Source organism: Ranitomeya imitator, chromosome 1, assembly GCF_032444005.1.
Source record: "Ranitomeya imitator isolate aRanImi1 chromosome 1, aRanImi1.pri, whole genome shotgun sequence".
In the NCBI taxonomy this organism is placed as follows: Eukaryota; Metazoa; Chordata; class Amphibia; order Anura; family Dendrobatidae; genus Ranitomeya; species Ranitomeya imitator.
In genome coordinates this window covers 106,140,332-106,165,089 of record NC_091282.1, presented here as the reverse complement: position 1 = coordinate 106,165,089, position 24,758 = coordinate 106,140,332, and the positions used below count along the sequence as shown (strand labels likewise).

The following is a 24,758-nucleotide window of genomic DNA, read 5'->3' as shown; positions in this document are numbered from 1 at the left end:
CCCCTCCAGGGTAAGCCCAGCCCATGGCGTAATAAGTCCACTCCCACCAGCATTACAACCGGTCTGATGTCACTGCTGTTTCTCCAGGTTTCTGAGTACTAAATCAACCAAAAAGCATCTGGGTTATTGCAAAGAAAAACTCTAAAAACAACAATGGCAAATCTTGATACCCAATGTATTCTGCTATTGTCACTCAATCTCTACCAGTGACGTGCACGAAGCTGCGCAGGCAAACTTCTTTAGCCTCTCCTGTGTATTTTCGTAGCCAGCGAATAAGATTCTCCAGCATCCTACTTACAATAAGGAATGACCTCTATAATCATCAGACATGTAATAACAGAATTTTGGGATAAGTAATAGGCAGGGTTACTGGATAGAGACAGTTCCAAAAAGCAAGTCAGAAGTTCAGTTGCATGGAAATAAAAGAACACTATTGATTTTGTATATATGCTGGTGTAACACCCCAGGAAACCGGTTGTTACAATGGTGTTGCCTTCCTTTCGGGGAGGGTGATGCCATGCCTGGAAGTGAGGAGGATCCCTTTAACAGGTAGTACATACACGCAGCATGTTCTGATTCCAGGCCAGAAGGGGGAGTGTTATGAAAGGCAATTCAGAATCACAATGGACATGGAGGTCAGAGCACATACAGTGAACTGACAATAACCCAAAATAATAGAACGAGCTCTGAGACGTGGGAACTCTGCAGACCGCAATCCCTAAGCCTATCAAACCACACTAAAGGTAGCCGTGGAGCGCTCCTGACCAGAACCTAGGCGCCTCGTCACAGCCTGAGAAACTAGCTAATCCTGAAGATAGAAAAATAAGCCTACCTTGCCTCAGAGAAATTCCCCAAAGGAAAAGGCAGCCCCCCACATATAATGACTGTGAGTAAGATGAAAACACAAACATAGAAATGAAACAGATTTAGCAAAGTGAGGCCCGACTAGCTGAACAGAACGAGGATAGGGAAGATAACTTTGCGGTCAGCACAAAAACCTATAAAAAACCACGCAGAGGGGACAAAAAGACCCTCCGCACCGACTAACGGTACGGAGGTGGTCCCTCTGCGTCTCAGAGCTTCCAGCAGGCGAGAAAAACCAACAAAGCAAGCTGGACAGAAAAATAGCAACAAAATAACATAAGCAAAACTTAGCTTTGCAGAGCAGCAGGCCACAGGAATGATCCAGGGAAAAAACAAGTCCCACACTGAAATATTGACAGGAAGCATAGATCAAAGCATCAGGTGGAGTTAAGTAGAGAAGAAGCTAACGAGCTCACCAGATCACCTGAGGGAGGAAACTCAGAAGCTGCAGTACCACTTTCCTCCACAAACGGAAGATCCCAGAGAGAATCAGCCGAAGTACCACTTGTGACCACAGGAGTGAACTCTGCCACAGAATTCACAACAGGGGAGCTCAGAACCCGGTTTCAGGGGAGCTTCCTGAGAGATATGTTCTGGCTTGCAGAGGGAGGGAGAGACCAAAGAAGAAGGAGAGTCTTAGGAGGAAGTCGGAGAAGACCGCTGTAGGAGAGAGGAGAGTGAGCAAAAAAGCTGGAGCTGTGCAGCTACGGTGTGCTGCAGCTCCAGGCCAGAGAGGAGAAGCAGACAGCGTTGCATCTGTAGAATGTGCCAGAGGGAAGAAGCACTGGAGAATTTAGGAGCTGGAAGGGAGCTGCGACTGAGCTCCTTCCACGCTGAGGCGCGGGAACCGGGCACCGGGAGCCCGTGGCTGTGTGGAACTGTATGTCCCATAGCAGAACCGGAGGGCAGAAGACTTCAGGTTGTCTGTCCGCACCCACACCTGAAGGTACAGCAACATACAAAGCCCGGAGTCATTATAGAGACACCTGTAAAGAGGCTCGTGTTGCCTACCATGCGGATGCTGTCATAGGACAGGGAAAGAGAGGACCTTCTGTGGAAACTTAGGCAGCAAGGGACTCACCTTACAGTGCAAGAAGGAAGGCTTACAACCTCACCTAAAAGGGGGGATCTATAATCGCATCCAGGCCGACTGGACCTCACCTACCCGTTACCGGTACCCTGGACTGTTGCCGTGAATCACCAGTAAACAGGTAAAGAGACTACAACCTTGTGTCACCTGATTATTTCAGGCACCACACAATCTTTGCAGAATATACCGGGAGCCCTGGGGACCCAGCTTCATTTGTGGGAAGCTGTACAATCCTTGCTGCAGTGCCATCACTCCCCAGAGGACCCCTTTAAGCAGCGTCGGTCACCCCTGACCGAATACCACAGGTGGCGTCACCAACATTCTTATTCCTAATAACCCCTTTAAAGACCTTTAGTTTAATTTGGACAACCAGGGCCACGGACCGGGTCACTGCCACCGTGACCTCCCCTTTAATGACCACCGGACCCGGTACCGAGTAACCCCTAGGCCCTGGCGGGCGCTCCACTGGTACTTCTATTTAAAGAGAATCTGTCATTAGATTCATGCAGCCCAAACCACGACTTGTGTACAGAGTTCTGTCACGCAATCGTGCAGCCTGATTCTGATTCATGCTGCTCATGTTTCAGGCAGCATGAATGCAATTCCAATTAAATATGTATATTAGCATTATCTGACAAAGCTCACCTCGCATTGACAGAAGCAAATAAAGCTTAATCTCCATGTGTCCAGTGCAGAAACTACTGTGAGCAGGGGTACTCTTCCTCACCAACTGCACTGATATTTGGCCCCCACTCATTAACCCACTGAGGATCCCAAACCTTGAATCCTTACTGGTCTAATGTAAAAATCTGGACACAATTTGGTGAATATGTTATAACCGTGTCCCCAATATCTATCTCCAATGAGGAATTCTGGAGAAGTTCTGGAGGAAACGTGTACCCAGAATAGCTGCAAATTTGGGGTTTTATAGGGTGTGGACCCAGAGCAGGGCCTCACTTTTACGCATAATTTCACTAACTTACCCAAAAGGGACAAAAAAGGAGAGATGGAGGGATAGAACAGCAACTGATGCTAAACGTATCAAGATGTCTAATCTACAGTAAGCCCTTTCCAACATCCAAAGTCACAGTTATTTTGCATCTTCATGGTCATTTGGGAACACATTTATGGTGTATTTTACCCTTTTTTAAATGAAGTGAAAAGAAAACTAACACGCTTTTGTACGAAGAAAAGAAAATAGAGATGTGGGGGTTTGAGAGGTGAAACTATTGATTAATGAAAAAACATATCCAGGCCAATGCAGGAGGTAGGGATAACTACTAGTGATGAGCGAGCGTACTCGTTGCTCGGGTGGTCTCCGAGTATTTGTTAGTGTTCGGAGATTTCGTTTTCATCCCAGCAGCTGAATGATTTACAGCTACTAGCCAGGCTGAGTACATGTGGGGGTTGCCTGGTTGCTAGGGAATCCCCACATGTGTTCAAGCTGGCTAGTAGCTGTAAATCATGCTGCTGAGGCAACGAAAACTAAAAACTAAATCTCCGAGCAGTTACAAATACTCGGAGACCACCCGAGCGTGCTCGGGAAAACCCGAGCAACAAGTATACTCGCTCATCACTAATAACTACCCCAGCCCAGAGGGCAAGACTTTCCTGCCAACTTATTAGGATATAGTAGAAACTAGGAGCAAAAAAAGGACAAATTGGGTATTATCTGAGAAGAACAATTACGCAAATGAAGGATATGCTAACCTGATAAGGTTGAAAAATATTAAGAGTTCTCAGTGGTTAATACCTTTTAATGGCTACCTGAAAAGATTGTAACAAACTGCAAGCCTTCGTGACAACTCCGGTCTCTTCATCAGGCATAGAATAACAACTCTGAAGAGTCATGGTTGTGACACGCAACCATGATTAGGCATGAAAACAGATGCTGTAAATCCATGAGCGAGTCTCGTGGATTTACAGAGCCAAATGTGGTTTATCTGCGCTGCTGGAAGGAAATGAAGATTCACATGGAAGTATCAAAAATGGTTTGTGTCCTGAGGAAGAATACTTTTTTTTTTTTTTTTTTTTTAAATGTGGTCAATTTAACCCCTTCCCGACCTGTGACACAGCGTATGCGTCATGAAAGTCGGTGCCAATCCGACCTGTGACGCATATGCTGTGTCACAGAAAGATCGCGTCCCTGCAGGCCGGGTGAAAGGGTTAACTCCCATTTCACCCGGCCTGCAGGGACAGGGGGAGTGGTAGTACAGCCCAGGGGGGGTGGCTTCACCCCCTCGTGGCTACGATCGCTCTGATTGGCTGTTGAAAGTGAAACTGCCAATCAGAGCGATTTGTAATATTTCACCTAAAAAAATGGTGAAATATTACAATCCAGTCATGGCCGATGCTGCAATATCATCGGCCATGGCTGGAAATACTAATGTGCCCCCACCCCACCCCACCGATCGCCCCCCCAGCCCCCCGATCTGTGGCCCGCTCCCCTCCGTCCTGTGCTCCGCTCCCCCGTCCTCCTGTCCGCTCCCCCCGTGCTCCAATCACACCCCCCCGTGCTCCAATCAAACCCCCCCGCACTCCGATCCCCCCCCGTGCTCCGAACCACCCCCCCTGCACACCGATCCACCCCCCCGCACAGCGATCCACCCGCCCGCACACCGATCACTCTCCCCCATGCTCCGATCCCTCCCCCCCGTGCTCCGACGCCCCCCCGTGCCCTGATCTCCCCCCCTTATACTTACCGATCCTGGCGGGGTCCGTCCGTCTTCTTCCCCGAGCGCCGCCATGTTCCAAAATGGCGGGCGCATGCGCAGTGCGCCCGCCGAATCTGCCGGCCGGCAGATTCGTTCCAATGTGAATTTTGATCACTGTGATATAATCTATCACAGTGGTCAAAATAAAAAAACAGTAAATGACCCCCCCCCATTTGTCCCCCATAGATAGGGACAATAATAAAATAAAGAATTTTTTTTTTTTCACTAAGGTTGGAGTTAGAACTAGGGTTAGGGTTAGGGGTAGGGTTAGGGGTAGGGTTAGGGGTAGGGGTAGGGGTAGGGTTAGGGGTAGGGTTAGGGTTAGGGGTAGGGTTAGGGGTAGGGTTAGGGGTAGGGGTAGGGTTAGGGGTAGGGTTAGGGGTAGGGTTAGGGTTAGGGGTAGGGGTAGGGTTAGGGGTAGGGTTAGGGGTAGGGTTAGGGGTAGGGTTAGGGTTAGGGGTAGGGTTAGGGGTAGGGTTAGGGTTAGGGTTTCGGTATGTGCACACGTATTCTGGTCCTCTGCGGATTTTTCCGCAGCGGATTTGATAAATCCGCAGTGCTAAACCGCTGCGGATTTATGGCAGATTTACCGCGGTTTTTCTGCGCATTTCACTGCGGTTTTACAACTGCGATTTTCTATTGGAGCAGTTGTAAAACCGCTGTGGTATCCGCAGAAAGAAGTGACATGCTGCGGAATGTAAACCGCTGCGTTTCCGTGCAGTTTTTCCGCAGCATGTGTACAGCGATTTTTGTTTCCCATAGGTTTACATTGAAATGTAAACTCATGGGAAACTGCTGCGGATCCGCAGCGTTTTCCGAAGCGTGTGCACATACCTTTAGAATTAGGCTATGTGCACACGGTGCGGATTTGGCTGCGGATCCGCAGCGGATTGGCCGCTGCGGATCCGCAGCAGTGTTCCATCAGGTTTACAGTACCATGTAAACCTATGGAAAACCAAATCCGCTGTGCCCATGGTGCGGAAAATACCGCACGGAAACGCTGCGTTGTATTTTCCGCAGCATGTCAATTCTTTGTGCGGATTCCGCAGCGTTTTACACCTATTCCTCAATAGGAATCCGCAGGTGAAATCCGCAGTAAATCCGCAGGTAAAACGCAGTGCCTTTTACCCGCGGATTTTTCAAAAATGGTGCGGAAAAATCTCACACGAATCCGCAACGTGGGTACATAGCCTTAGGGTTAGGGTTGGGTTGGAATTAGGGTTGTGGTTAGGGTTAGGGGTGTGTTGGGGTTAGGGTTGTGGTTAGGGGTGTGATTAGGGTTACGGCTACAGTTGGGATAAGGGTTAGGGGTGTGTTGGCGTTAGAATTGAGGGGTTTCCACTGTTTAGGCACATCAGGGGGTCTCCAAACGCAACATGGCGCCACCATTGATTCCAGCCAATCTTTTATTCAAAAAGTCAAATGGTGCTCCTTCCCTTCCGAGCCCCGACGTGTGCCCAAACAGTGGTTTACCCCCACATATGGGGTATCAGTGTACTCAGGACAAACTGGGCAACAATTACTGGGGTCCAATTTCTCCTGTTACCCTTGAGAAAATAAAAAATTGCTTGCTAAAACATCATTTTTGAGGAAAGTAAAATGATTTTTTATTTTCACGGCTCTGCGTTGTAAACGTCTGTGAAGCACTTGGGGGTTCAAAGTGCTCACCACATATCTAGATAAGTTCCTTGGGGGGTCTAGTTTCCAAAATGGGGTCACTTGTGGGGGGTTTCTACTGTTTAGGCACACCAGGGGCTCTGCAAACGCAACGTGACGCCCGCAGACCATTCCATCAAAGTCTGCATTTCAAAACGTCACTACTTGACTTCCGAGCCCCGACATGTGCCCAAACAGTGGTTTACCCCCACATATGGGGTATCAGCGTACTCAGGACAAACTGGGCAACAATTACTGGGGTCCAATTTCTCCTGTTACCCTTGAGAAAATAAAAAATTGCTTGCTAAAACATCATTTTTGAGGAAAGAAAAATGATTTTTTATTTTCACGGCTCTGCGTTGTAAACGTCTGTGAAGCACTTGGGGGTTCAAAGTGCTCACCACATATCTAGATAAGTTCCTTGGGGGGTCTAGTTTCCAAAATGGGGTCACTTGTGGGGGGTTTCTACTGTTTAGGCACACCAGGGGCTCTGCAAACGCAACGTGACGCCCGCAGACCATTCCATCAAAGTCTGCATTTCAAAAGTCACTACTTCCCTTCTGAGCCCCGACGTGTGCCCAAACAGTGGTTTACCCCCACATATGGGGTATCAGCGTACTCAGGAGAAACTGGACAACAACTTTTGGGGTCCAATTTCTCCTGTAACCCTTGGGAAAATAAAAAATTCTGGGCTAAAAAATTATTTTTGAGGAAAGAAAACGTATTTATTATTTTCACTGCTCTGTTATAAACTTCTGTGAAGCACTTGGGGGTTCAAAGTGCTCACCTCACATCTAGATAAGTTCCTTTCGGGGTCTAGTTTCTAAAATGGGGTCACTTGTGGGGGGTTTCTACTGTTTAGCCACATCAGGGGCTCTGCAAACGCAACGTAACGCCCGCAGAGCATTCCATCAAAGTCTGCATTTCAAAATGTCACTACTTGACTTCCGAGCCCCGACATGTGCCCAAACTGTGGTTTACCCCCACATATGGGGTATCAGCGTACTCAGGAGAAACTGTACAACAACTTTTGGGGTCAAATTTCTCCTTTTACCCTTGGGAAAATAATAAATTGCAGGCTAAAAAATCATTTTAGAGAAAATAAAATTTTTATTTTATTTTCATGGCTCTGCGTTATAAACTTCTGTGAAGCACTTGGAAGTTCAAAGTCCTCACCACACATCTAGATTAGTTCCTTTGGGGGTCTAGTTTCCAAAATGGGGTCATATGTGGGGGATCTCCAATGTTTAGGCACACAGGGGCTCTCCAAACGTGACATGGTGTCCGCTAATGATTGGAGCTAATTTTCCATTTAAAAAGCCAATTGGCGTTCCTTCCTTTCCGAGCCCTGCCGTGCGCCCAAACAGTGGTTTACCCCCACATATGGGGTATCAGCGTACTCGGGACAAACTGGACAACAACATTTGCGGTCCAATTTCTCCTATTACCCTTGGCAAAATAGGAAATTCCAGGCTAAAAATCATTTTTGAGGAAAGAAAAATTATTTTTTATTTTCATGGCTCTGCATTATAAACTTCTGTGAAGCACCTGGGGGTTTAAAGTGCTCAATATGCATCTAGATAAGTTCCTTGGGGGGTCTAGTTTCCAAAATGGGGTCACTTGTGGGGGAGCTCCAATGCATAGGCACACAGGGGCTCTCTAAACGCGACATGGTGTCCGCTAACAATTGGAGCTAATTTTCCATTCAAAAAGTCAAATGGCGCGCCTTCCCTTCCGAGCCCTGCCGTGTCCCCAAACAGTGGTTTACCCCCACATATGGGGTATCAGCGTACTCAGGACAAACTGGACAACAACATTTGCGGTCCAATTTCTCCTATTACCCTTGGCAAAATAGGAAATTCCAGGCTAAAAATCATTTTTGAGGAAAGAAAAATTATTTTTTATTTTCATGGCTCTACATTATAAACTTCTGTGAAGCACCTGGGGGTTTAAAGTGCTCAATATGCATCTAGATAAGTTCCTTGGGGGGTCTAGTTTCCAAAATGGGGTCACTTGTGGGGGAGCTCCAATGCATAGGCACACAGGGGCTCTCTAAACGCGACATGGTGTCCGCTAACAATTGGAGCTAATTTTCCATTCAAAAAGTCAAATGGCGCGCCTTCCCTTCCGAGCCCTGCCGTGTGCCCAAACAGTGGTTTACCCCCACATATGAGGTATCGGCGTACTCGGGAGAAATTGCCCAACAAATTTTAGGATTCATTTTATCCTATTGCCCATGTGAAAATGAAAACTGAGGCGAAAAGAATTTTTTTGTGAAAAAAAAAGTACTTTTTCATTTTTACAGATCAATTTGTGAAGCACCTGAGGGTTTAAAGTGCTCAATATGCATCTAGATAAGTTCCTTGGGGGGTCTAGTTTCCAAAATGGGGTCATTTATGGGGGAGCTCCAATGTTTAGGCACACGGGGGCTCTCCAAACACGACATGGTGTCCGCTAACGATGGAGATAATTTTTCATTCAAAAAGTCAAATGGCGCTCCTTCCCTTCCGAACCTTACCATGTGCCCAAACAGTGGTTTACCCCCACATGTGAGGTATCGGTGTACTCATGAGAAATTGCCCAACAAATTTTAGGATCCATTTTATCCTGTTGCCCATGTGAAAATGAAAAAAATTGAGGCTAAAAGAATTTTTTTGTGAAAAAAAAGTACTTTTTCATTTTTACGGATCAATTTGTGACGCCCCCGGGGGTTCAAAGTTCTCACTATGCATCTAGATAAGTTCCTTGGGGCGTCTAGTTTCCAAAATGGGGTCACGTGTGGGGGAGCTCCAATTTTTAGGCACAAGGGGGCTCTCCAAACGTGACATGGTGTCCGCTAAAGAGTGGAGCCAATTTTTCATTCAAAAAATCAAATGGCGCTCCTTCCCTTCCAAGCCCTGCCGTGCGCCCAAACAGTGGTTTACCCCCACATATGAGGTATCAGCGTACTCAGGACAAATTGCACAACAACTTTCGTGGTTCAGTTTCTCCTTGTACCATTGGGAAAATAAAAAAAATGTTGCTAAAAGATAATTTTTGTGACTAAAAAGTTAAATGTTCATTTTTTCCTTCCATGTTGCTTCTGCTGCTGTGAAGCACCTGAAGGGTTAAAAAACTTCTTGAATGTGGTTTTGAGCACCTTGAGGGGTGCATTTTTTAGAATGGTGTCACTTTTGGGTATTTTCAGCCATATAGACCCCTCAAACTGACTTCAAATGTGAGGTGGTCCCTAAAAAAAATGGTTTTGTAAATTTCGTTGTAAAAATGAGAAATCGCTGGTCAAATTTTAACTCTTATAACTTCATAGCAAAAAAAAATTTTGTTTCCAAAATTGTGCTGGTGTAAAGTAGACATGTGGGAAATGTTATTTATTAACTATTTTGTGTCACATAACTCTCTGGTGTAACAGAATAAAAATTCAAAATGTGAAAATTGCGAAATTTTCAAAATTTTCGCCAAATTTCCGTTTTTATCACAAATAAACGCAGAATTTATTGACCTAAATTTACCACTAACATGAAGCCCAATATGTCACGAAAAAACAATCTCAGAACCGCTAGGATCCGTTGAAGCGTTCCTGAGTTATTACCTCATAAAGGGACACTGGTCAGAATTGCAAAAAACGGCCAGGTCATTAAGGTCAAAATAGGCTGGGTCATGAAGGGGTTAAGGAGCGCTATTGCTATGGAGCACACTGCAATAGGTTAGTGGTGAACAAACCTTTTATTGAACCACTACGCGTTTCGGCAGCGGACTGCTACCTTCCTCAGGTGGAAATTTAACTGAGTTGTTTTTTCACTTCCTCCTTCGCCACCTGCCTCTGGAACTGATGATGTAAAAAAACAACTCCACTCTGACTGCTAGCACAATGAGGTGTCAGTATACGCCACCTATTATAATCTATGGAGAGGTGAGGGGAGGAAGAGTGAGGCAGAGTGAGAAAACAGTCAGAGGGAGACACAGAAAGATGATGCTGCACTTTCTAAAAAGGCATTTGCCTCACCCCAGAGCTGGGTTTATAACTACACTACCAAGTACTGCTATATATTGCCCTCCATGCTGCAGACGTTTCTATCTGTGAGCAGAGGGGGGGGGAAAGGCAGGAATCCACCCCTCTGTGCTGTGCCGAGTATGGAAGAATAGACACCCACCAGGTTAAGATAAAGAGAATACAAAGGAGGAAATGCAGGATCCAAGTCATATAATGGTCAGAAATAGTCTTATTCCTCATGTACACATCCAACTGCACTTACTGAAAATGAAAGTGGAGTTACCCTCCAATTATGAATGCCAGCCGGAAAAGTCTGCAGGTTTCCTAAAAGACTTGGCTTCAGCCACTAATTCCCCTCCAGAAGAGCGAGAAGTTCATTCCCAAACTCAGGGCTAATTATAAGTAAATCTTTTCGCAAAAAACTTTTAATGGGGTTGATCTGTTAAGTCCGAATGTTTGTCTCTCACCATCACATTGCCCAAAATGCCCTTTTTCATTCTGCTCAACAAATATATCAATACAATGAAGACCACTGACAACCTAGCCCCAATCTTATTTAACGAGAAACAGCCTGAGGACCGCACATTAGAGGACCGTAGATAACCAAAATAATTGTAGTCTGAAATCTATGCATGATAAGCTAAAATGTTAATACACCATAGAACATGTCTAGATTTTGGGATAGTGTAACCTTTAATGAGACTAAAATTGTCCCGTAAATTCTACATTGCAGACAGTGAATGAAGACTTTATATAAATGCTAAATCTGTACAGACAAAGCTGTTCTCCTACCAAGAAATGGGATCAGACAGATGTCACCGCGCATTACCGTAGAGATGGCATCATACTTCACGCTGCTGGTGTAACACAATCCTTTTTACACTTTAATAAAAAAAAAAAAGCCAAAAAAAAGTCAGGAAGGAAAAATTATTTTAAGTGATAACTTCAGACAGAGCTACAAAAAAAATGGTGCGCTTGATACCTCTCTATGTAATTAATTGTGAGGGTTTTCAGAAGATCCAAAAAAAAATCTCCTGGAGAAACACTATCCATCCTTAAAAGTCAGAAATTGTCAAAATAGAGGTAAAAAAAATAAAAATAAAAAAGAGACATAGAATAACTGTTGTTGTCACGTCTAAAGAGGAATGAATGATTTGCTTTGCATACACCTAAATATAAATTTCATGGAACAGGTGGTCCCATATTCACATAGTTGAGAGCCACAAGTTGCCAATAGGTCATCTATGGTTCAGAATAAGGGTAGGTTCACACTAAGTGTTTCTATTGTAGTTGTTTTTGGTGTAGAATCTGAGGGAAAAGCAGGATTTATTATGTTTTTTTATTGTCTCTTGTGCACGCTGATAAAGTTTAGTATCCCCCCCCCCCCCCCCCCCCCCGAAAAAATGATGCAACTTGCTTAAGGTTTTTGCACCAAGACAAAACCTGATACCTGGGTTTTTTGCTTTTTTTGCTGCATTTTTGCACTTACTCATTGCTTTCTACGGGTGAAAAAAAAAGGCTGAAAAAAGGCTGAAAGAAGTCACATGCTGCAGTTTGCAAAAAAAGCAGCAGTTTTCCAAAACGGTTAAGAAAAAAACCAAAAATCAGTTTGTACACGTAGGAAATGTGGTGCAGAATTTTCTGCACTAAATCTGCATCTCCTGGCAGAATCCGCAGGTGCGTTTTTTATGCGTTTTTTGTGCAGTTTTTGTGCAGATTTTACCACTGTGGATTTCTATAATGGAGGGGTGCAGAAATGCTGCAGAACTGCACAAAAGAAATGACATGCACTTCTTTGAAATCTGCAGCGTTTCTGCGCAATTTTTCTGCACCATGTGCGCACCTTTTTTTTTTTTTTTTTTTTTCACATTGATTTCCATTGTACTGTAAATCACAGTGCAGTTCTGCAGCGTTTCTGCTGCAGAAAAATCTGCTGCAGTTCTGTGCTAAATCTGCATCGTGTGCACATACCCTAAAAAGCAGCTTAAAATTTGCATTTAAAAAACAAACAACAAAAAAAGACAAAGCAAAAACGCAACATGTGAACATAGCCTAATGGTGTACCAAACTCTTGGCCACCCCAAGGATGCCCCGAAGCCTCCTCATATCTATAGTAATTAAAAATTATTTTCTCAGGCACCGTACCAGTAACAAGTACAGTGGTAGTATGGTTGTTATAGTCCCGTACAGTACTGTATAACCCATTTTACAAAAAGCGGGGACTCCCTTTAAAGTAAATACACCTGCCTCATCAGGTTTACGAAGCCTATTCTAATGGATGCAATTTTCTTTCTGAAATCTGATGGCCATTTCGCTTTCAGCGATTTATATGGCCAGATATCTTTTGCCTACAGATAAGTAGCCCAAGCTCTCCACGATAAGCGCTAACCACTTACACACCCTCTAGGTTTGTGTCCATGATAGAACCAACACATAACTGTGACTGGAAATAAGCAATGTAAGGAAATGATCTGATACTGACCTGAGCACAAATCTGGTGCATCACGTGGCCAAACTCGTGGAAGTAGGTTTTCACCTCATCGTGCCTGAGCAGCGAGGGCCGAGTACTCGAAGGCTTGCTGAAGTTTGCCACCATAGCTGCTGCAGACATCATCTTGCCACCATCAGGGAGAAGACAGCCTGGCTGTAGTCCAAAGCATGCAGCGTGCCCATATTTTCCTTCCCTTATGTTAAGAAAAGGCAAAAATATCAACCAGAGAAACAGGAATCTAGAAAGCCTGAAAAGATTAAAAAAAAATTGTCACACGTTGTAAACTAGGAAAATGGTACATGGCAATCGGAAGCCCGGTCAGAGGCCCGAAAGAAGACCTGCCAGCTGGTGCAATGTGGCCAGTTCTTGGCCTTATTTTACTCACACTGCTCCTCTGGAGTACTCGGTTTTTTACTTTTTTTTCCATATCCACCACATGGTTCATCAGATATGGGCCATTTCATTTCGTTCTAACTTTCATGGTCTTTGTCAAGAGGGCGTGACTCGCAGGGAAATTATACAGAGCAGTCTGAAAATGTGAGAGAATACTATTCGCCAAGCATTCCGCCTGATAAAGATAAATAAATAGCACCAAATAAAAAGGCCCTTATCTCTGATATATATGGTGGATTAACCCCCTCACCTCCTTGCAATTTTTCACTTTTGCGGTTACGTTTTTTTCCCCTTCTTCCCAGAGCCATAGCTTTTTATTTTTTCCTCTCCACTAATATGGCCGTATGAAGGGACGAGTTGTACTTTTGAATGACACCATTGATTTTATCATATAATGTACTGAAAAAAAAGGGGAAAAAAAATGTCCAAGTGCGGTGAAATTGCAAAAAAAATGTGAAATTCCACAATTGTTTTGGAGTTTTTTTTTTGTTTGTTTTTTTTTTAAATTTCCCATGTTCACTAAACGTAAAAAGTGACCTGGTAATATGATTCCCAGGTCTTTATTTTTAAATTTCTAAGAAAAAACCCCAATATGCTTATGTCGCAAGTTTCCGAGACCTGTAGTGTCTCCATTTTTCAGGATCTAGGACTGCGTGAGGGCTTATTTTAAGCTCCAACAAGCTGGTGTTTTATATTGATACCATTTTGGGGTAGATACGATGTTTTGATCGTTTCTTATTGCATTTCATTGCAATGTTGCAGGAGGCCAAAGAAACCAAAATGTAATTCTGGCGTTTCGATTTTTATTCTGGTTATGCAGTTTACCGATCTAATTAAATTACTTTATATTTTGATAGATCAGACATTTCTGAATGCAGTGATACCAAATATGTTATTGCTGTCATCCGATAGCCTGCACTACATATAGCAAGGCTTCAAAACTGCTATGTGCAGCAAAAATCACAATCTCCTATAAACGCTGGCCACAAGCCGGCGTTCATAGGAGATTCACAGTGACAGGCACGGGGGTCTTCTGCAGACTCCTGGCTCTCATAACAACCCATTAGCGCCCTGCCATCACGAGACAGGGGAGACGATGGGCGCTACTTGTGATATGCTTCCGGCTGGCAAGTGTTAAATGCAGGTGTCAGTGATTGACAGTGGAATTTAACTGGTTAACAGCGATGGGTGGATCTCGGATCCATCCACGGCTGTTAAGAGGCACATGATAGCTTTGGAGCCAGCATCAAGGACAAGACCTTTGACGCACCTATACGTCAAAGGTTGTGAAGGAGTTACAGAAAAAAAAAATACTTGGAGGAGCAACAGGAGTAAATTAAAAGCAAAAACTGGTCACACTTGCCCCAGCAAAAACTGGTCACACTTGCGACAGGTCCTTTATCACTAAATGTAGGAGTGGGGGTAGCACGGTGGCTTAGTGGTTAGCACAGCAGCCTTGCAGCGCTGGGGTCCTGGGTTCTAATCCCACCCAGGACAACATCTGCAAAGAGTTTGTATGTTCTCTCCGTGTTTGCGTGGGTTTCCTCCGGGTACTCCGGTTTCCTCCCACATTCCAAAGACATACTGATAGGGGTTCTAGATTGTGAGCCCCATCGGGGACAGTGATGATAATGTGTGCAAACTGTAAAGCGCTGCGGAATATGTTAGCGCTATATAAAAATAAAGATTATTATTAACTCTTGAAAGCCATTGTCCATTTTGATATTTTTCCCCTCACAGGCCCAGTAATTGGCGATAAATTGACCACAGATGATCTTGTCTCTATAATTCCCACTGAGGGTTAGTAGTTATGAACGCTCGCTGCTCCCATTGTAGCACGGAATGTTCTGCAGCAAAGAGAATGTGACCATTCATGGAAGAAATGGGTCATGGCAGCCACACAATATCACACTCCCAAGGAGGTATAATAGAGGCTTGCTCAACACCTCAGCTCTGCAGACACATCGCCCAAACTTCACCTTAAAAAGGGGTTATCCCATGAAAAATGTTTATACAAATGTCCTTAAAGGACTTCTGCGTTGTGTCCACCCCCATAATCATATATTGATGGCCTATTATAAAAACAGACCATGAACTAGGAAAGACCCTATAAGCTAACCAGGAAGACACTTTTTCAATGTTCTCAAATTAACAGGTTTTACTACAGATAAAATGAAATCTTCTAAAACAGTGGAGGGAAATATTAATGTGCGGGGCAAAGGGGAATTATTACTGTGAAAAGTGCACAAAAGGGGGAGGGAATATTACTGTATTGGTGCACAAAAAGGCAGAATTACTGTGTACGGGCACAAAGAAGGCTTTATTATTCTGTGGTGGGCACCATAAGGGAATGAATAATGTGAGGGGGAACTACTATAGTGCTGCATTGGACATGAGGGGTCAGCACTATTGCAGTGTGGAGAGCACAGAGAGGGGAATTGGTGGGCAGCAGCACCATAAGATGTGTGTAAAAAGGAGTTGAGGCTGGAAGAAGTGTCGATGGTGGTCTGTGCCCAGGTAAAGAAGAAAATGGAAAGTGGACGACTAGAAGAACTATCAGGGGCACATTGACTTAAGACCTTAGCAATGCCCCGGCTCCAAGTGCCGCATCAGGGGGTCACTTAACCCCTTCATGACCTTGGGATTTTTCATTTTTCCGTGTTCGTTTTTCACTCCCCTCCTTCCCAGAGCCATAACTTTTTTATTTTTCCGTCAATTTGGCCATGTGAGGGCTTATTTTTTGCGGGACGAGTTGTACTTTTGAACGACTTCATTAGTTTTAGCATGTCGTGTACTAGAAAACGGGAAAAAAATGCAAGTGCGGTGAAATTGCAAAAAAAAGTGCAATCCCACACTTGTTTTTTGTTTGGCTTTTTTGCTAGATTCACTAAATGCTAAAACTGACTTGCCATTATGATTCTCCAGGTCAGTACGAGTTTGTAGACACCTAACATGACTAGGTTATTTTTTATCTAAGTGGTGAAAAAAAATTCCAAACTTTGCTAAAAAATAAAAATAAAAAAAATTGCGCCATTTTCCGATACCCGTAGCGTCTCAATTTTTCGTAATCTGGGGTCGGTTGAGGGCTTATTTTTTTGCGTACCGAGATGACGTTTTTAATGATAGCATTTCGGTGCAGATACGTTCTTTTGATCGCCCGTTATTGCATTTTAATGCAATGTCGCGGCGACCAAAAAAACTTAATTCTGGCATTTTGAATTTTTTTCCCGCTACGCTGTTTAGCGATCAGGTTAATGCTTTTTTTTAGTTGATAGATCGGGCGATTCTGAGCGCGGCGATACCAAATATGTGTAGATTTTATATTTTTTTTATTGATTTATTTTGATTGGGGCGAAAGGGGGGTGATTTAAACTTTTATATTTTTTTTATTTTTTTTTTACATTTTTTTCAACTTTTTTTTTTTTTTTACTTTTGCCATGCTTCAATAGCCTCCATGGAAGGCTAGAAGCAGGCAACACTCGATCGCCTCTGCTACATAGCAGTGATCTGCTGATCGCTGCTATGTAGCAGAAATAGAGGTGTGCTGTGAGCGCCGACCACAGGGTGGCGCTCACAGCTACCGGCAATCAGTAACCATAGAGGTCTCAAGGACCTCTATGGTTACAATGGAGACGCATCGCCGACCTCCGATCATGTGACGGGGGTCGGCGATGACGTCATTTCCGGCCGCCCGGCCGGAAGCGGTAGTTAAATGCCGCTGTCTGCGTTTGACAGCGGCATTTAACTAGTTAATAGGTGCGGGCAGATCGCGATTCTGCCCGCACCTATTACGGGCACATGTCAGCTGTTCAAAACAGCTGACATGTCCCGGCTTTGATGCGGGCTCACCGCGGAGCCCTGCATCAAAGCAGGGGATCTGACCTCGGACGTACTATCCCGTCCGAGGTCAGATAGGGGTTAAAGGGAACCTGTCAGCAGGATTGTGCACAGTAACCTACAGACAGTGTCAGGTCGGCGCCGTTATACTGAATAAAATGATACCTTGGTTAATGAAATCCGTCTTATGGTTGTTCCTTGATCTTTATTTTCAGTTTTGTGTTAATGATATGCTCTTGTCCCTGGGCGGCCTGTGTGGGGTCTTCATGTGGTGCTCTCATTAGATATTCATAATGCAGACTATTGACAGGTCACTGATCCCTCACTGACCCGCCCCCTAATTTACATAATGAATATCTGTACATACTGAAGGAGAAAAAAAAAACAAAAAACACAATTCTGCAGGCAGGTGCCGGCCATGGCTCCTGTGCTGCAGCATAATCGCATGGTTCATCACCTAATAATAAATGTGGTTGATATTATTCAGATAGTACAAAAAAAAAAATTTAAAGGGACACTGTCACCTGAATTTGGAGGGAACAATCTTCAGCCATGGAGGCAGGGTTTTTGGGTGTTTGATTCACCCTTTCCTTACCCGCTGGCTGCATGCTGGCTGCAATATTGGATTGAAGTTCATTCTCTGTCCTCCATAGTACACGCCTGCGCAAGGCAAGATTGCTTTGTGCAGGCGTGTACTATGGAGGACAGAGAATGAACTTCAATCCAATATTGCAGCCAGTATGCAGCCAGCGGGTAAGGAAAGGGTGAATCAAACACCCAAAAACCCCGCCTCCATGGCCGAAGATTGTTCCCTCCAAATTCAGGTGACAGTGTCCCTTTAAACTGCACCTGCACAGGCGTGGGTGGTGCCATCTTGGAAGAGGAAATTTTGTTCTCTTTTCCAGCAACATGGCGCCGCCAGCGCCTGTGCAGTAGCAGCTATCGGATCACCTCTATACACATCGATAGCCGCTACTGCACAGGTGTGGGGGGCGCCATTTTAAAATTGTTTTTTTTTTTTATTTTATACTCTTCAGGAAAACCTCAAGCACATTTATTAACAACACAGTACACATGTGATTACACTGCAGAGCAGGAGCCACTGCCCGACCTGCCTGCAGAAGGTTTTTTTTTTTTTTTTTTTCAGTATGTATGCAAACCAGGGGGCCGGTCAGTGAGGGAGCAGTGACCTGTCAGCAGGCTGCGTTATGAATACCTAATCAGAGCACCACATGAAGACCCCACAAAGACCGCCCCACAGCACGAGCATATCATTAACTACAAAACTGAAAGTAAAGATTAAGAAACAGCCACAAGACGGATTTCCTCACCCAGGTATCATTGTAATCAGTATAACGGCGTTGACCTGACACTGTCTGTCGGTTACTGTGCACAATCCTGCTGACAGGTTCCCTTTAACTTCTTATTTTACGAGCCAATTTTGACCTTAATGATCTCGCCAAACGTTACCATTCTGACCAGTGTCACTTTATGAGGTAATAACTCTGGAAAGCTTCAACATATCCCACTGATTCTGAGAATGTTTTTTTGTGACATATTGTACTTCGGGATAGTGGTAAAAAATTTCTTCAATATGACTTGCTTTTATTTATGGAAAAAAAAAACGGAAATTTGGCAAAAATTTTGAAAATGTTGCAATTTTCAACTTTTACTTTTTATGCCCTTAAACCAGACAGCTATGTCACACAAAAATAGTTAATAAATAGCATTTCCCATGTGTCTAATTTACATCAGCACAATTTTGGCATCTTTTTTGATAGGAAGTTAGAAGGGTTAAAAGTCGACCAGCAATTTCTCATTTTTCAAACAAAATCTTTTTTTTTTTTTTTTTTTAAAAGGACCACATCACATTTGAAGTGACTTTGAGGGGTCTATATGACAGAAAACACCCAAAAGAGACACTAAAAACTGCACCCCTCAAGGTACTCAAGGTGTTTAAAACCACATTAAAGAAGTTTATTAACCCTTCAGTTGCTTCACAACAACTGAGGCAATGTAGAAGAAAAAAAAAGAACATTTAACTTTTTCCACAAAAAAATTATGGTACTTTAGTCCCAAACTTTATTTTTACACTTGTAACAAGAGAAAATGGGAAACAAACTTTGTTGGGCAATTTCTCCTGGGTACGTCGATACCTCATATATGGGGGAAATCTACTGTTTGGGTGCACGGCAGGGCTCGGAAGGGAAGGAGCGCTGTTTGACTTTTTGAATACAAAATTGTCTAGAATAGAGAGTGAACGACATGTTGCATTTGGAGAGCCTCTGATGTGCCTAAACAATCAAAAACCCCCCACAAGTGACCCCATTTTGGAAACCACACTCCTCAAGGATTTTATCCAGGGGGATAGTGAACATTTCAAACTCACAGGTACAACACAGAATGTGATAACATTAGGTTGTCATATTGAATATGTCATCATTATTGTTGAGCACAAGTGCTCGCTACTCCAGTTTGCATCGGGGATCTGCGATACTAGGTGCATACCAGAGCACCCGATGCAAACTCGAGTAGCGAGCACTGGTGGCGCTCAACACTAGCCATCATATAGTCTTTTTTACTTTTGAAAAAACCCCAATTCTAACTCAAACACTAACCCCAACCCAACCCTAACCGCAATGAATAGAAAAAAAATATAATTTATAATTTTTATCTAAGATGACTACTAAGGGGGATTTGATCTATTATTTTTTTGCTTTTGATCACTGTGATAGACCCTATCACAGTGATAAAAAAAAACCAATAGAAAAAATTCCCTATTGTTGTCGGGTACTGGCCAGAAAATCTCAGCGGACGCACTAAGCACGCGCCCACCATTTTTTCCCAGGAAGATGAAGCGGAGGACTGGGGGACGGAGCAGGAAAGACTGGGGATGGCAGAGGTATCGGGGGTGCTCGGGGTAGTCCGTCAGATCATATCAGAGGAGAGAGAAATTAATTTTAAATATGACTTTTTTTTTTAAATGCGATAGGTGACTGTAAAAACCAGCCCTTATGTTCTCGATGGTCTCAGCTAACCTCGGTAGCTGAAACCCTGGAGTTTTTCCGACACTGGGGGGCACTATACCCTTATTTCTCAGCGCCGTTAAAAAGCAGCGCTGAGGAATAAGTACCCTTAACTGCCGTTGTTAAAAGGCGTATCGGCAGTAATTAAGGGGTTAAAAGACCCAAGGATGCAGCCATGAAGCGAGCAGCATGGGGAAGGCTCAGAGGCTTTTAGATACAACCTTCAAAATAAGGTATATAATTTACCTTGGGAATAAGTCCAGGTAAAATTGCCCCAGAAGGTCTCCTGTTGCACTGTCATACACGGCGTACAGGGTCACACTTTCGTGCCACACATGAGGATTCTCCACATGCTCAAATCGAAGCCCGAGCAGCTCTTGGTAAATGCACAGAAGATTTTTTGTGACCGTCTCCATAGGGAAATACTCCTGCAGTTTCTCCTGGTCTACAGAGTACTTTGTCTCCACGATGCGGGTGAGGTAGTAGTGCAGGTCCCAAGCGTTGATTTTACCATCAAACTTGACGGCTCGGTCTTCACAGTCCTTGTTTTTCATTTGCAAAATAAGCAACTTTTCTTCTTCGCCTAAAGGTTTTACCTTGGTTTTCAGACTATCTATAAAAGATACATACATGAAATAGCTTTAAAGAAAATTTGTTTGCTCAATTTATCAATAATGATGACCTTTCCTTAAAAAGGGGTTGTTACCTTTCAGTAGATGAATGTTCCAGCACTGTGCTTGCCTCCTCCAGGTCCAGTTGCGAGTCTCTATCAATGTGCCTGGTTTTTGGCCTTGGCGCGGAAGTCAATCGGTGAGCTCGGCGGCTCTGGCAGTGTAGACGGAACAGCCCCTTCAAAGCTACAGAGTTCACAGATTGACTCTGCAGCAGCCAAAGTGATGTCAGCGGCACAGCCAATGCCACACACCAAGCAGCGGCAGAGACTCACCAGTGGACCCAGCAAAGGCGAATACAGTGCGGTATATTCCTTTATATTAACCTGCAGCCAGGGATCAACCCCTTTAAAAGCCTCCAAACACCTTAGACTGATGTTTGGCCCAACAGCTCTCCCTCCCCACTCCACTATATACATAAACGTATAGATACAGTGGCTTACGAAAATATTCACCCATCTCGACTTTTTACCTATTTTGCTACATTACCATTTCTGTTTAAATATTTTTGATTTGTGAGTTATGCATCAGCACTAAATACCCGTATTTTTCGCTTTGTAAGACGCTCCGGATTATAAGACGCACGCCAAATTTTGAGGAGAAAAATAGGAAAAAAACTTTTTTTTAATAAATTGGTGGTGCTTCTTATAATCCATGCGTCTTATTGCTTACCGGGGATGGTGGCTGCGGTGAAGCGGGGTCCCAGGATCGCTGCTGGAGGAGGCAGGAGTGGAGCGTTGCTGCAGGCTGGGATGAGGGGGTGTGCAGGTGTCCTGTGCTGTGGGGGTGTCTCCGGTGATGCTGACATCTCCAGTGCTAAGCCGACATTTTGTGAAAGGCCAGAGCCCCCCAGCAGTTCGTCCATGCTTTCCTGGGCGGTGGACTTCGGCACCAAATGGCCACTGGGAGGCGGCACATGCGCAGATGGAGATCTCTGGACCAAGATCTCAAGAGATGAGATCTCAGCACTGAAATCTCATCTCCAGAGATCTTGGTGCCAAGATCTCTATCTGCGCATGCGCTGCCTCCCGGTGGCCATTTTCCCAAAGTCCGTCCAACAGGAAAGCATGGACGAACTACTGGGGGGCTTTGGCTTTTCACAAAATGTCGGCAGAGCCCCCCGCAGCACCGGAGACGCCAGCATCACCCTGGGCAGCGGCGGACACCCCCTCATCCCAGCCTGCAACGGTATCGGTAAGCGGTATATCCGCTTTGTAAGACGCACCCCCATTTCTCCCCCAAATTTGAGGGCAATAAAGTACATCTTACAAAGCGAAAAATACAGTAGTCTAAGTTGGTGAAGTGATAAAAATATAGGCATAAATTAAATGGGATCAAATAACTAAAAATTAGCATGTGCATATGTATCCACCCCTTTTGCTATGAAACTCCTAAAAATTTCTGTACCAAGTAATTACCTTTGTAAGTCACATTCTTAGTGAAAGGAAGTCCACCTGTGTGCAATCTAAGTGTCATGTGGTCTGTCAGTATACACACACACCTATTCTGAAAGGCCACAGAGGCTGCAACACCATTAAGCAAGATGCACCACTAACCAAACAACACCATGAAGACCAAAAAGATCCCCAAAAAGTCAGGGACAACGTTATTGTCATGACTCTGTTGTCAGATTACCCGGGGCCAGGGGCTCCTTCCCTGTCCCTCACGTTAGGCTCACTCTAGCTATCTCTGCAGCCCGGATTACTTCTGATGGTGAAGACGCCGGGGCCACGGACCTTGCTGTGTGCCTGAATTAGCCCTATATATGTCCACCTACCCCACCCAAGGAAGTGGGGAATAATAGTGTATGAATATACACAAACCAGACAAACAAGGAAGGACGTACAGGGATAAAGGAAAAATACCAATCATACAAATATGAACTTACACATAACAGAGGGGAACACTGAGGAGAAAAATCTAGGCAATGAGTAACCCCCAGTCTTTTTTATTGACAGGATAGGAGAGGAAGAGGACAGACAAAAAACTCCATAAAACAGTCACAGAACAATACTCCAAATGAATCTATCAACAACAGCCTCCTCCAATAAACACAATATGAAAGCACAAGACTTAACACTGGCAATCCATATTGCCAGATGGAGTATATATATATATATAGCAGAGGGGAGTGTGTTGTGAATTCCGTTCTTGGGCTCCCTCCGGTGGTTGTAAATGGCACTTTTGTGAATTCTGCCCTTGGGCTCCCTCTGGTGGTTTTGAGTGGAACTGCCGCTCCTTGGGTTTAGCTTTACAGCTGCTTTCACTAATCGTCTCTCCTGGCTCTGCTATTTAACCTGGCTCTAGTCTTCAGCCTATGCCACTTGACAATGTTCTCTGGCTGGATTCACATCTCTGCTTGGATTCTCCTGGTTTCCTGACCAGTTCTGCAAAGATAAGTTCTGGCTTTGCTAATTTCAGTCCACATGTTGTGGACTTATTGTTCTGTGCATTCTATTTTTGTCCAGCTTGTCATTATGGATTTTTTCTGTTAGCTGGAAGCTCTGGGAAGCAGATTTACCCTCCACACCTTTAGTCAGGTGTGGAGATTTTGTAAACTCTGTGTGGATTGTTTTGTAGTTTTTATACTGACCGCACAGTATCCTTTCCTGTCCGATCTATCAAGCTAGACTGGCCTCCTATGCTAAAATCTGATTTCATTTCTGCGTATGTTATTTTCCCCTCCTCTCACCGTCAATATTTGTGGGGGGCTATCTTTCCTTTGGGGATTTTCTCTGAGGCAAGATCTGTTTCCATCTTTAGGGGAAGTTAGATCTTAGGCTGTGCCGAGGGGTCTAGGGAGCGTCAGGTACCCCCCACGGCTATTTCTAGTTGCGCTGCTAGGTTCAGGGTCTGCGGTCAGTACAGATACCACCTCCTTCAGAGCTTGTCTCATGTTGTTCCTAAACCACCAGATCATAACAGTACAAGTGGCCAAAAATGAATTAAATGTATCTCAAAAGAAGGAAAAGAAAGTTCTGAACCATTTTTTTTTCTGTGTTCTGGTTTGCCTCTTTTTTCCTCTTGATATCTGGGTGGTGCAGGATATATGCTCTGGCATGGATGTTCAGGGTTTGTTTTCTCGTGTGGATCAACTGGCTGCAAGAGTACAGAGTATCCAGGACTATGTTGTCCAGACTCCGGCTTTAGAGCCCAGAATTCCTACTCCGGATTTGTTCTTTGGGGACAGATCCAAGTTTTTGAACTTTAAAAATAACTGCAAATTGTTTTTTGCTTTGAAACCCCGTTCTTCAGGTGATCCCATTCAGCAGGTGAAAATCATCATATCCTTGCTGCATGGTGATCCGCAAGACCGGGCTTTTTCTCTTGAAACAGGGAATCCGGCATTATTGAATGTAGACGCATTTTTTCAAGCGCACGGATTATTGTATGACGAACCTAACTCTGTAGAGCATGCTGAGAAAACACTGTTGGCCCTGTGTCAAGCTCAGGAAGCGGCTGAATCCTAGACAGGCTCGATGGTCCCTGTTTTTCTCCCGTTTTGATTTTGTGGTCTCGTATCTTCCGGGATCTAAGAATGTTAAGGCTGATGCCCTCTCTAGGAGTTTTTCGCCTAATTCTCCTGGAGTCATTGAGCCGGTTGGCATTCTTAAGGAGGGGTGATTCTTTCTGCTATCTCCCCTGATTTGCGCCGGGTGCTTCAGGAATTTCAGGCTGATAGGCCTGACCGCTGTCCAGTGGGGAAGCGGTTTGTTCCTGATAGATGGACAAGTAAAGTAATTTCTGAGGTTCATTGTTCAGTGTTGGCTGGTCATCCTGGGATTTTTGGTACCAGAGATTTGGTTGCTAGGTCCTTTTGGTGGCCTTCCTTGTCTTGCGATGTGCATGCTTTTGTGCAGTCCTGTGGGACTTGCGCCCGGGCCAAGCCTTGCTGTTCCCGCGCTAGTGGGTTGCTTTTGCCTTTGCCGGTCCCTGAGAGGCCCTGGACGCATATTTCCATGGATTTTATTTCGGATCTTCCTGTTTCCCAGAAGATGTCTGTTATCTGGGTTGTTTGTGACCGG

The 24,758-nt window shown here is 44.4% G+C and overlaps 2 protein-coding genes across 5 annotated transcripts in view; one reads left to right on the top strand and one right to left on the bottom strand.

Moving 5' to 3' along the window:
- Positions 1 to 24,758, top strand: part of SGTB (small glutamine rich tetratricopeptide repeat co-chaperone beta) — a 186,344-nt gene that overhangs the window by 25,366 nt on the left and 136,220 nt on the right. The gene's annotated exons all lie outside the window — the stretch shown is intronic.
- Positions 1 to 24,758, bottom strand: part of NLN (neurolysin) — a 115,338-nt gene that overhangs the window by 70,061 nt on the left and 20,519 nt on the right. For all 4 annotated transcript variants that reach the window (XM_069749500.1, XM_069749485.1, XM_069749507.1 and 1 more), the window contains exons 8-9: positions 20,309 to 20,675; positions 12,798 to 12,999 (exon numbers count right to left, since the gene is read on the bottom strand). In XM_069749500.1, coding sequence (XP_069605601.1) covers positions 12,798 to 12,999; positions 20,309 to 20,675 — 569 coding nt within the window. The remainder of the gene's footprint in view (positions 1 to 12,797; positions 13,000 to 20,308; positions 20,676 to 24,758) is intronic.